The sequence below is a fragment of the Ceratotherium simum genome, chromosome 20, assembly GCF_057802395.1.
Source record: "Ceratotherium simum simum isolate JZ-2026a chromosome 20, ASM5780239v1, whole genome shotgun sequence".
NCBI lineage: Eukaryota > Metazoa > Chordata > Mammalia > Perissodactyla > Rhinocerotidae > Ceratotherium > Ceratotherium simum.
The window spans coordinates 49,591,947-49,604,855 of record NC_141919.1 but is presented as its reverse complement, the minus strand read 5'-3'; the positions used below and the strand labels follow the sequence as shown (position 1 = coordinate 49,604,855).

The following is a 12,909-nucleotide window of genomic DNA, read 5'->3' as shown; positions in this document are numbered from 1 at the left end:
TCTAAAATTTTTGATGATTTAATTTTTATAATATGAATGCTTTAATTCATATGAACTGCTCCCTCCACCAAATAATTATTTTTCCCAGCACTGTATGCAGAATAGTTACTTCTTTCCCCACTGATAGGTGATGATAACTTTATCTAGTTATGCTTCTAGATTAAGACACCAGCCTTCTAGCAGTACCTGGCTACCCTCCCTGTATCCAGAGGCTTGTGTGTAACCTTGCAGTTACTTCTACAAGAGATAGAGTGTTCTCCCCCTCCCCTGACAGTCTGCTTGACTGTGTGACTTGCTTTGATTAATATCATTGTGAACAGAAGTGATCCTATGCCAGTCCTGTTCTAGGCCTCGAGACAGATCGCCCTCTTGCCCTCTCGAGCCTCTGTAATCACTAGATAGCTGCTTTCTCCTTCAGCCTGAGCTCCAAAAGAAACACACCTGGACTGGAGCTGTGCTGGCTGCCCAGCAGATGTGCAGCGCGGTGTATACAGTTAACTTGGCCACTGCAGCACCGACTGTCCTCAGCCTAGGTCAGTTGACCTCCCAACCAACTTGCAGGTGTGTAAGAAACAAACTCTTACTGTCGACTGCCTCTAAGATTTTAGGGTTATTGGTAGGATTTTGGCAGGAAAAGAGAAGCAGATACCCCAAACAACAGAAGAAGGAACAAAGGAAAAAAAGGGATAGGCATTATGGAAACCCACATGGAGAGGCAGAGTTAGCCAGATATGAAATGGTTAATGGGGATCAAAAAAGGAATATGGCTCCAGTAGTTAAAAAACCCAAACTCTTGCAAAGTCACACACACTTGTATCGACAAGCTCTCATGGCAAAAACTAATGTGTGCGTTTTTCATCCAGACTTCAAGCTGGATTTAAACACAGGTTGCCCCCACCCAAGATGTAAAAAAAAAAGGTTTTCAAAATTCACCCTCCCACCAAAATAAAGTCTTCACTGGAAAACCTATATTACATTTGAGTTTTCCTGAATATAGCTTTTAAAGATTTTCTTCTTTTATTTAACTACACACACACACAAAACACTTGCACTCCAAGATTACGCACAAAGCAAAAAACCCAGGTACTCATCTTAATCTCTCACCTTCTGTTGAAGTCAACCTGGATGGAATGATCAATTACAAGATCAGCAGGACAGACAGGGTTTATTTTCTCTGGGTCTCCTCCTAACTTTTTCACGGCATCACGCATGGCAGCAAAGTCAACCACAGCTGGCACACCCCTAAGAAAAGAGAGGATGGAGCAGAAATAAATCTGTTAAACACGTGTAACTGGATTTTCAGCTTTTGCCTCCATTGATAATATTGGCAACGGGACTGTCTCATCAGTGGAGCTAACAAGGGATGATTTAGAAAAGTGAACGTTTCTAAACACATTTCCTTGAGCAGAAATCTCGTAGGCAGTAGGTGCCATGACTGAGTGGTATTTCTTTTTTATTTATTTATTTATTTATTTATTTTGTGAGGAAGATCAGCCCTGAGCTAATATCCATGCTAATCCTCCTCTTTTTGCTGAGGAAGACCGGCTCTGAGCTAACATCTATTGCCAATCCTCCTCCTGTTTTTTTTTTCCCCCTCAAAGCCCCAGTAGATAGTTGTATGTCATAGTTGCACATCCTTCTAGTTGCTGTATCTGGGACCCGGCCTCATCATGGCCGGACAAGCAGTGTGTCGGTGCGCGCCTGGGATCCGAACCCGGGCCACCAGTAGCGAAGCGTGCGCACTTAACCGCTAAGCCACGGGGCCGGCCCCTGAGTGGTACTTCTATACACATCTTTATCACTGTATTCAAGTTAACAACAAACAGGTCTCAATAGAGAGACTATGGGAAAGCTGGCACTTCAAAACTCTGGAACCTTTTACTTCCATGACTATTTCCCATCACAGAGTGGGGTAACAAAGACCTGGAGAAGACATGTGGATCACACCTTCAACTTCAGATGAAATTTAATTTGGTCTTTTCTGATATAATTCAGAAAAGTAGGCTGTGAATCAAATTTATCTTAAGTGAACCCTTCCTTCTTATTATATTAGAGTATAAAATTTGGGTGAACTTCCTCTAGAAAAATAAAATTTGGACTCTAGCAGGAATAAAATAACATTTAAAAATGGAAAGGTAGTGCCTCAAAATAGAGGCCATGATGGAGCAAAGATTTCTGAGAACAGCAGCATGTGAGCTGAGGCTTAAGAGCAACAGGTCAGGCCTTGTGAACCACGTATCTTCTCCCCTCAGGGGACAGCACATCTACGTTCTAAGGACAGCTGTTTGAAATCTGGCCCCCTGGGTGACAGGACGTAGGGGAGAAAAGACTCCTAGATCGCTCCACTCTGTGCTCCTTCTTTCCCCTTTAGCCAGTGTACTCAGAACTAGGGCCTTCAAGACCAAAGACAGTAGCCTTTGCCGTTGGAAAACGCGGAGTGACCTGATTTGCCTGAGACAATCTCTTGCTGTCAAGGATAACAGCCCCCTTTCATTTTCAAAAGTATCTGGATATTGGGTAATAAATCATACAGTCATTGTGTGTGTGTGTTTTTAAATCTTTCTTTAAAGGCTTTCTTTAAAGGGAGGCAGTGAAGAGGAGAGTGAAGTGACATTAGGCTCACGTAAAGTCCTGCAGGATGACACGGGCAGGCTTAAATGGTACTTCTATGTTCTTATGCTGTGTGACATTCCAATTTAGGATATTTTCAATGTCATTTTTCTTCACCAAAAATTGATCACAGTTCCGAACGGCTGCCTCCAGGAGAACTCTGATAGAAAACGGTAAGCGTCCTGGGAGTAAAGGAGAAAGCGTAACAAAACAAACAAAAACCATGAGACACCTTATTATAAGAGCTCTTTAAAGCCAGTCTCTATATAAACTTGATACAAGGCATCAGACTATTCTTCCAACAGAGAAAGAGGGTCTCATCAGTTTAAAATATAAGGATATTGAACAGGTATAAGAGACATTCAGTTCTAGAAAGTCCCCACAGATAGGGCAAAAATAAAACACTACAGTTAATGCTTTCATAATGAATGGGTGCCTTGCCTAGATTCCAAGTACAGAGTTTCCCTTAAGTCATGATGAAAGAAATCAGTTCAGATATTTATTGTATTATGTGTTAGGAAGTAACACACACAGAATAATATTTCACCTGAAAACTAGAGTTTAAGAAATGAGAAAATAACCCCTTTAGAATTATTGTAATGAAGATCAAAGTATAGTCACGTACATCTTTCAAAGGAAATAAACCCCTAAATACCATGTAGCATGGCCACTGGTAACTGGGGTTTCTAGGATAAAATAATGGTAATTCATAAGAAAAAGTATTCTGTTTATTTATAAAAGAAATGTTCCATCCTGATATATGAAAATTATTCACCAATATTATCCGGAAAAGATAACAGTGCAAAGGTAGAAAAGCACAGGATTTGGAATAAAAAAGACTTGTGTTTTCATCCTCTTCTGCTGCCCACATAGTTGCTGTTTCCTCATGTCATTGACCCTCTCTGGGCCTTAGCTTCCTCAGGACTTCTTACATTTTATAAACACGACCTCATAGGGTTGTTATTTAGATTAAATGATATAATATATATGTACAAACACTCTCTATACTATAAAGTGTTATATGAATGTTACATGTATATAATCATTATTACCTACTTAAAAATGAGCAACATAAGAAGGGTGTGTGTATGTGTGTGAGTTTGTGTGTTTGTGTGCTTAATCCAAGACCCCTCAGCCCTTGTCCACTACTTCTTCTTCCAACTCTCCTAAAGGCTAACTAATTACATAGCTTAATTATTACACAAGTGAGATGCCAAGTGCTGTCAGAGCAATTACATCACAGAGCCATGTACCTACCATATCTTGAATCCTTCAATTTATTCAAATTGAAGAATTTTTTTCCTGGTTGTGCAGGATCCAAAGGCTCAGCAAGGTGTGCAAATGGGTTGCTCATGATTCCTGATGGCCTCGTGTCCCTGAAAAGGAAAAAGAACATTTAATTTCTACTCTCAAACCTGGACCTCATTTACTCTGATACGTGTTTGCCGTTTTTAACAATTATGGCACACATTCACTTCAAGAAATCTCTTATCTTTTCAAAGTAGGGGGAAAGTGGGACAAAAATGAATACAAGAATGATATTAGCAAATAAAATGGGCTTCTGTGAAGCCACTGTGACAGTGAGCATTTACCTCTTTAGACAGCATAAAACCCGAAACTTCTCTTGTCTTATTTCTATAACTTTCCAACATTCTTCCACTGATGAGATACAGGAAAAAGGGAAGTGAAGGATGTGTCTCATGGTAAATCTTGAATATATGAACAGACCTCTGAGGCTGACAGGAGGTAAGAGGTCCATAGCAGGCGACATCACGCAATTGTATAAAACGTGAACTTTGGAAGGGGGACTTGAAAGCAGCTATTTTCTGTTGTAACAGTCTCCACATCATTTTAAATAAACATGTGAGTGAGAAGTCTTCCTGATTCACTTGTGCATGTGGTAGCAACAGTGTTTTCACATCTTTAAGCTACCCTGTGGTGGTATAAGGGCCCCAACTCCCCAGATAAGTCTGGAGGGGACCCTCTCCCCCAGCTCCGGGCAGGACTTCTCGTGTATCTTTTCATAAATTATAAGCAGTGAACAGGGAGGACACTGTCCTCGCCCATACCACACAGACAATCAGCGATTTCAAACAACTTCACTACACAACTGAGAGAAAAACACAATGCGGTGGGGTCAGAGGACCTGTTCTCTAGTCCGGCCCCTGAGGCAAAAATCCGTTAATCAATCCTTCCCCAAAAGTCTTAACTTTAAGGTAAGAATAGTAACATTTCCCTACTTAATCCAGGGCTTTTATGAGTAAATATTTAACATATTTTGGGGGTTTGTGGGGATAAAAAGTTAAAAGTGGGCCTTGTCTCTATAGACAGGCCCGTATCTTCATCAATACACAGAAGGGACTGGTTCCTTTAAGAGGGACGGACAGGGGACCTGAAGTCAGGACTGGGAGGAAAACTTAGTTTTTGTTGTCTAACTATACTTTTTTTTTTTTTGTGAGGAAGACCAGCCCTGAGCTAACATCCGATGCCGATCTTCCTCTTTTTTGCTGAAGAAGACTGGCCCTGGGCTAACATCTGTGCCCATCTTCCTCCACTTTATATGGGATGCCGCCACGGCATGGCTTGACAAGCGGTGCGTCGGTGTGCGCCTGGCATCTGAACCGGTGAACCCTGGGCCGCCGCAGCAGAGTGCGCACACTTAACTGCTTGTGCCACTGGGCCAGCCCCTTAACTATGCATTTTTAACTATGTACATATACAATTTTTTGGAAACTAGTTAAAAGTTTAAAAGAAATAGATGTTTGTACATCTACTCTAGGGAGCAGTGGTAGGTGGTTCTGGGGAGAGGCAGGTGACTGAGAAGCAGCCCCTGCCTTCTTGGAGTGATCCATGTGGCAGGCGGCAGGACAGGCCAGACACCTGTAACAGCACAAGAGAATGCAGAGGAGGGTGAGGTTGCCTGCCCAGCTGCCCTCGGTGCTGGGAACTGCTTCTTTGCCCTGGTCCCACACAGTTCTTGCAGGAGCTGCCATTCAGTGGCAGAGAAGGAAGGTCTCTGACCCAATCCAGAGGCCAATCGACCTCCTTCTCTAGGAATTCTGGAACTGAAACTACAGAAAGGCTATCAAGGGACACTGAAACACACCGTAACTGTGTTTATAAAAGTATGCGCTCTAGACTGTCCGCACTAGAATTACCCGGGATCTTTCTTTTTAAAAATACAGATTCCCGAGTCTCATCCCTGAGCTACTGAATCACAATTGATTGCGGAGGTGGCAGGAATGACAGGTGTTAATTTGTTAATCTCCCAGGTGTTGCTAACAGGTGATCAGTTTGGGAATTATTGCTGGACACTGTGGAGTACGAGGTGAGGAACTCACACTTAACTCAGGCGGCAGCGAGGTACCGTGGAAGGTGTATGTCTGAAAGGGGAGGGAATCACAACCAAAATGCCTCCACGGTTCAGGAAGGGACCCCACACAAGGAAAGCGGGCTGCACAGGGGGCAGGCAGCCTGGGCAGTGTTTGCCCGTCTAAGGGGCAGTGGCCACTCGGCTCCAGCCGTGGGTTGCATGCAGGAATGCCCACCCAGTGTTGACGGGTCATCCAGTTTTAAAGTGATGCTGGTAATCCGGATTTCTACATGAACGTCTTGATTTATAAATGTTTCTAACTAAATTTTTCTAAACTACCGTGTGGGTGTGCAGCATGATGGTCAAGTCAAACACGCCTGCGGACCCTCTTTGACTGGGGCCACCAACCTGCCATCTGTGTCCCAACCTAACCTCGCAGATGTTTCGGACCAGAGGAATAGCAGGGTAACCAGAGAGAGAAAACTCAGGTAGGAAAGCACTGAAAGGCAGGAGGTGAGAGGTAACCAGAGAGGACAACTGGATGGTGGCAGCTGAAATGGAAAAGAAGAGGTGGATGGCCTAAAAGCTGAGAAGACAAAATTTGGAGAAAATGGCTGCTGAGTGAACAGGGGATCATCAAGGGGGAGAAGGAACCCAGGTGAACTCCAGGTGTGGGGGGCTGAAGAACCTCAGGACTGCTGTGGGAGGGAGGACCGGGGCTTTAGTTTTTGAGGGGAAAGTGCATATAGGATGAAATGCCACTCTGTAAATCCCAGAGACTTGTTATTCATCCCCACACAACAAGGGGCCAGTCAGGAGGAAAAACCTATAAATACATTGTTTAGTAAGAAACATGCCAGCCTCTCTGCAGAAGGAGAAGTTTACAAATCTGTGGGCTCAGAAGATGAGACCAATAATTCCACTGCCTGGAATTCTGAAGAGGATGTGAATTTAAAAAGGCAACAATGCTCCCTTTGGTTTGTCAGCGATGCCACTGCCCCTACAATTCACTTTTCCACCCCAAACAGTAGCAGCTGCAACAGTAAAACTGCTGTTCTGCCTGCCTGGAAAATGGATCAACAAAAGTGGCTCCAAACAGGCTGTGGTACATTTCAGAATCTACGCAGCAAGGGGAGGTGGTGGGAAGCCCTCGCAGAACCAGGCTCTTTTCATGTCTGTAAAAAGCCTTAAGTCTCTGAATTATCCTGACCTCTGTGTCAGGCCCCAAAGTGGCCAGGTGCCCCAAGTTTGCTGAAATTCTATGGCTAAGCCAGTTGCTAATTTGTATCCATATTTGCCATGATACAGGGAGCACGAAATGTGTCAATTTACTTCTCTATAGCTCACAAATGCCCTGGGCATCATTTTGGAAGCCTCACACAATCCCTCCTGTTCCCATCACCCTACAAAGCCAGCTGGTATTTCAGGATGGATCCAGTGACCAATATGGCTCCTGTAGAGAATGCTGGTGTAAAGCTCTCCCGTCTGCCTCCCTTTCCCTTAGAAACTAGGTAATTGTCTAGTTTCACTAGACAATGAAGCAAATTCTACTTGCACAAGTCAGGGGAAAGAGGAACCAGTTACTAATTACTAAGTACCAGCCCAAGCCAAGTGCTCAATACCATCTTCCAACTCTGGCAACATCTCCCCAAGTCAAAGCATATCATTATTCCCATTGTACAGCCGAGGAAACTGCACCTCAGAGGGATGGGAAAACTCGCCTAAAGGCACACATCTGGTAGGAGGTGGAGTTGGATGCTGAATTCTGGCTCTTTCCATCTGCCCCAGGCCGCCTCTAGATGTGCAGCAACGCCTATTCTGAAGATGATGCTGGCTTGTACCCAGAGCTGGTGCAAGCTCGAAGAGACTCAGGGATACGAGAAATCCTCCCACAAGACTCATTTCTGGATCCTGGAGTTGCCGTTACTTCTTTCCAGGGGTCACCCAGCACCTCCGTGGGAGCTGAGGCATTGATTGTCACATGTCCCTCGCCACTTGTTACTGAACCACAGGTCAGTGGAAAGCAACAGCAGCTGTGTTTTGGCAATCAAAACTGGTTTTGCTTGGAAGTTGGGAAACAGCCTCTCCATATAAGCCTGGAAGGTTCTGGAAATCGAGCCACTCCAAGATTCTCTCAGACTGTCGCTCTTGTCTCAAACCCCCTTTCAGCAGTTACCAGTGCTTTACTTTAGTCTTCCCAAGAGAAAGCCAAAAACAACTGCCTTCCAAGGAGGATGTGAGGGGAAAGATCTTTGGCTTGGGAACAGTCCAGACCCAAAGTAGAATCCAGTCATCGTGAGTGCTTCCCAGGTCTGCCTCACCCTGACCAGAATCCTACCCCACCCCCAAACCTTGAGTATCACCATGGGTCCTGCAGACCCCCAAATTATCCCAAGACCTGAGTTTCACCTAGGAACTCCACCAACCAGCCAGGGAGCCCTGCCTACTGCCCACATCCACATAAAGCACAGACCCCACTGTTTCAATTCCTTGTCTTATCCCCCATCCTGCCCACCCTCAGCTTTGTTCCTGCCTTTTTTCTCTTTTATCTAATCCCCATTCGATACTAATAAAAGAGAGGAATGAACAAACAGAGTCAGCGTGGACTTTTTAGGAGAGAGAGGAATGTCATCCTAGTTTTTTCTTTTTTGGAAGGGGGAAGAGTTAGTATGCCTGGAAATATGTTCACGTGCTGTATTTTCTGTTCCATGGAATAAGATGGTACTGCGTGGAGGCATAGGAAAATAAAAAAGGAAAAAAGAAAAGAAATTTAAAAAAAAGGAAAGGAAAGAAGGGGAAATGATATCTTCTGAACAGCAAGGGTGGAGCTCCTTCAGAACCTGCCCCTCCTGCAGACTTGCATCCAGAATGTGGGGACTGCTGACCCTTCCCCCGTGCCCTCTGAATCAAGGAGGACATGTGAACAGCTCTTATACAAAAGGAATCCAAACAGAGACACTTGCACTGTGTCTGGAATCCTTCACTCCACCTAATTCACATCCTGAAAGTCAAGATAGTTATTTGGAAGAGAAACCGTGTCTTTCAAAGCTAACCCATCCTGAAATACCAGCTGGGTGACTTGTATAATGTCACGATCCCCATAGGTGCATTTTGTGCATGAAAGAGTAGTGGTGGAGAAGGAGTGCTGAATACTAGGTTTTTAAAGCAAATCGCTAAAAATGCCAAATATTAGGCACAGGCAGGCAGATCAGATTTAACAAATGAACCTGCTCCCAGTAAAAAGGTGGGGGAGCTCAGAGCTGCATTCCTTCCCAACCACAGTCGTGCTGCCAACTGACCTTTGGCCTCAATTTAGGACACCTGCAGGCGACCTGCAGCAGCACCTTCACATGTGCGTTCAGGGCATGGCATTAATCCATACCACGCCCTCGGCACACCTTGACCTTCCACGACAAGGAGGCAATGAGACAGAATCAGAGAGTGCTAAGCCTTCTGTAAAACCCTTAGAGATCAGGTAGCATTCCCCTGGTGAGGAAATAGAGGCCCTAAAGAGAAAGTGACTGACTGCCTGGGCTCACAGGACTTGTTAGTGGTGGAACGAGGAAGAAAATATAGCTGATTTTCCCTCCAGTGAAATGCAAATTTCCAGTAGGGGGAAAAATGCTTAAAATCCTTCAAAAGTAGAATTGAAAAAAGTAGCACTTAAGCATATCATATCCCAGTGCTTTTTTTTTTTTTTTTGACTCAATTATTTTATGGAGGTCACATTGGCTTATAACATTGTGTAAATTTCAGGAGTTACATCATTATATTTCAGCTTCTGTATAGACTGCATCGTCAAACCACACATCTGTGGACAGTAATCTTCGACAAATGAGCCAAGAACATACAATAGAGAAAGGAAAGTCTCTTCAATAAATGGTGCTGAGAAAACTGGACATCCATGTGCAAAAAAAAGGTAGACTGTTATCTCATAAAATTAACTCAAAATGGATTAAAGAATATAAGATCTGAAACCATAAAACTCTTAGAAGAAAACAAAGGCAGTAAGCTTTTTGACATAGGTCTTAGCAGTATCTTTATGAATACCATGTCTCCTCAGGCAAGGGAAACAAAAGAAAAAATAAACAAGTGAGACTACATCAAACTAAAAAGTTTCTGCACCACAAAGGAAATCATCAACAAAACGAAAAGACAACCCATAAACTGGGAGAAAATATTTGCAAATCATTTATCAGATAAGGGGTTAATTTCCAAAATATATAAAGAATTCATACAACTCAACAACAACAAAAATGAACAACCTGATCAAAAAATGGGCAAAGGATCTGAACAGACATTTTTCCAGAGAAGATATACAGATGACCAACAGTCACATGAAAAGATGTTCAACAACACTAATTATGAGGGAAATGCAAATCAAAACTACAACGAGATCTCACCTCATGCCTGTCAGAATCGCTATTATTAAAGACAAGAAATAACAAGTGATGGAGAAGATGTGGAGAAAAGGGAACCCTCGTACACTGCTGGTGGGAAAGCAAACTGGCGCAGCTATTTTGGAAAACAGTATGGAGATTTCTCAAAAAATCAAAAATAAAAATACCATATGATCCAGCGATTTCACTCCTGGGTACTTATCCAAAGAACATGAAAACACTTCTAGCGTTTTTGTGAGTTAGTTCTATAATCATTTACTGAAACTTCTCTGTGTTTCAGAATTTCAGAGAAGTGAATAACAGCTAAACTTTGGGAAAACAACTTATGGTTAAGTTTTAATAATCTGCCCTGGGTGACTAGTTTATTCCAGGAGACACAGAGGAGTAAGGTAAACCAATTTTATCTCTATAAATATCAAACATACAATTCCTTACTCAGATCCAACATAAGAAATGTGAGCAAAGACTCACATTCAGTGATATAAGTGAAATAGAAAAAGTTGCAGAATAATATATATATACTAGAATCTAATTTAAGGTAAAAAACTTGAAGACTATTAGTATATATTCATTCACACACACACATACCATTGTATATGTAAATGAATACAAAAAAGAAAGCTATAGAATAAAGTTAACAAGGATTACTTGTTGAATATCTAAGAATAATCTAAGTAGAAGAATACATTGCATAAAGAGGGGGCTTTAACTCTTTATGTTACATACCTCTGAATAGAATCCATATTCTATTTTCTGTAAGGATGCATTTATTTACTACTTTTTAAAAAGCTGGAGCAGTGATTTTCAACTCATGCATAAGTGCCTTTAAGGATATTTCATATGGGAAGGAGTAGAGTCTCTATAAAATGAGAACCTGACATCTTCGGCAATGTCTTTTGAAAGGAAGATACAACAGTTCATGACGTTCCTGGAACTACAATATGTAGTCCTTTTTTTAATAATGTGTGATGAGGATTTATTTAAAAGTACATTTGTAACTATTACCCTCTGGATAAACCCACTTTGCTTCCCAAAATATGTCCTTCATTATCCACCAATGCAGTGAAATGGTTCCGAAGAGAATCCACCATGGTTCATAGTTGACTTTAGATGGACAGCTCCATACTCCACACAGGTCAAACGCATCAGTCCAAGCTGCACCCCTTCCGTCTCACCAACCCCCGGCTTTCTACTTCACTTATATCACTTAATGTGAGTCTTTGCTCACGTTTCCTTCCTCCCTCTGCAGTCCCAGCAGTTTACCAAACTTGTTGCTGAACCATATCTTCTTAGGTGGTGGAAATATTACACCAAGAAGTGGATGCTCACTGTAGAAGCATTAGAAAATGCAGGTGAACAAAAGGAAGAAAATAAAAGTCATCTGTAATACCACGGTTTAGAGTTCCATTTACTATGACTTCTAAATGTATTTGAATTTCTTTAAAAAATGCATTAGGGGTCGGACTGGTGGCGTAGTGGTTACGTTGGTGCACTCCGCTTTGGCGGCCCAGGGTTCATGGGTTCAGATCCCAGGCGCAGACCAACGCACCACTTATCAAGCCGTGCTGTGGCAGCATCCCATATACAGTAGAGGAAGATGGGCACAGATGTTAGCCCAGGGCCAATCTTCCTCAGTAAAAAGAGGAGGATTGGCAACAGATGTTAGCTCAGGGCTAATTTTCCTCACCAAAAAAAAAAAAAAAAAAAAAAAACGGATTAGACCTCACATTGTTTTGTAAATTGCTTTTTTCAATCAGCAATAGACCACAAACATTTTTATAGGGCCATCATGTGATATTTTATATCACTTTTATCTACACCATAAAAATCTATCATTCATATATATAATAATTTAATTAAATCTCTTACTACTAAAATACTTAGGTTGTTTCCAAGTATTAACATTCAAACAATGCTGCAACCTTTTGTACACACTTCTTTGAGTAGGTCCTTAATCTATTTCCTCAAAATAAATTCCAAGCTTTCAATTCCTAGAAGGAGGGCAGCTGCATGAAAGAATTTGCACATCTCCATTTTGTCACCCGTCACCAGACTGCCTGAGAGAGGCTGCACCAATTTTATGACCCTTCTCTGATGCGGTGAATGGAAGTGCCTAAACTGGCAACATAATTTGTTTTCACCTTTCGCTAAATTGAGAGATTAAAAAGCTAATCTTGGGTATTTCTTTAATTGCTAGTGAAGGTAAATACTTTTCCATCTGTCTGTTAGACATCTGAATTTCTTCTTTTGTAAACTGTCCTGTCTGCCAGAAAGGCCAAACTGAGTGACACTAAGATGGCTTCTGGTGACCAAATGTTCTCCTCTCTGAGGGGACTTGATTGTGCTATTAATGTGGCTGAGACTCAGCTCTGTGACCCTGGAGAGGCAAGGACTGCCCTTGGCCTCTGTCTGATCTCGAGACTCGCAGTCTACAAAATTCCCTTTGGCATGAAGGGAGCCCTAAAATCTGCTACACAATCTGCACTCACACTTGGTTGTATAGTGAACCCAGTTTTATTGCAGACAAGTGACTGATTAGCTTAAATCAGGGGCAAAATCCCCACCGGGGTCAGTGAGCTTTGCTAG

The 12,909-nt window shown here is 42.4% G+C and overlaps 1 protein-coding gene across 4 annotated transcripts in view; it reads right to left on the bottom strand.

Annotated features, from left to right (window-relative positions):
* Positions 1-12,909, bottom strand: part of ACO1 (aconitase 1) — a 65,204-nt gene that overhangs the window by 38,291 nt on the left and 14,004 nt on the right. For all 4 annotated transcript variants that reach the window (XM_087444709.1, XM_087444708.1, XM_087444707.1 and 1 more), the window contains 3 exons: positions 3,868-3,986; positions 2,624-2,792; positions 1,105-1,242 (listed from right to left, as the gene is read on the bottom strand). In XM_087444709.1, the coding sequence (XP_087300835.1) occupies positions 1,105-1,242; positions 2,624-2,792; positions 3,868-3,964 (404 nt within the window). In that variant the 5' untranslated portion in view covers positions 3,965-3,986. The remainder of the gene's footprint in view (positions 1-1,104; positions 1,243-2,623; positions 2,793-3,867; positions 3,987-12,909) is intronic.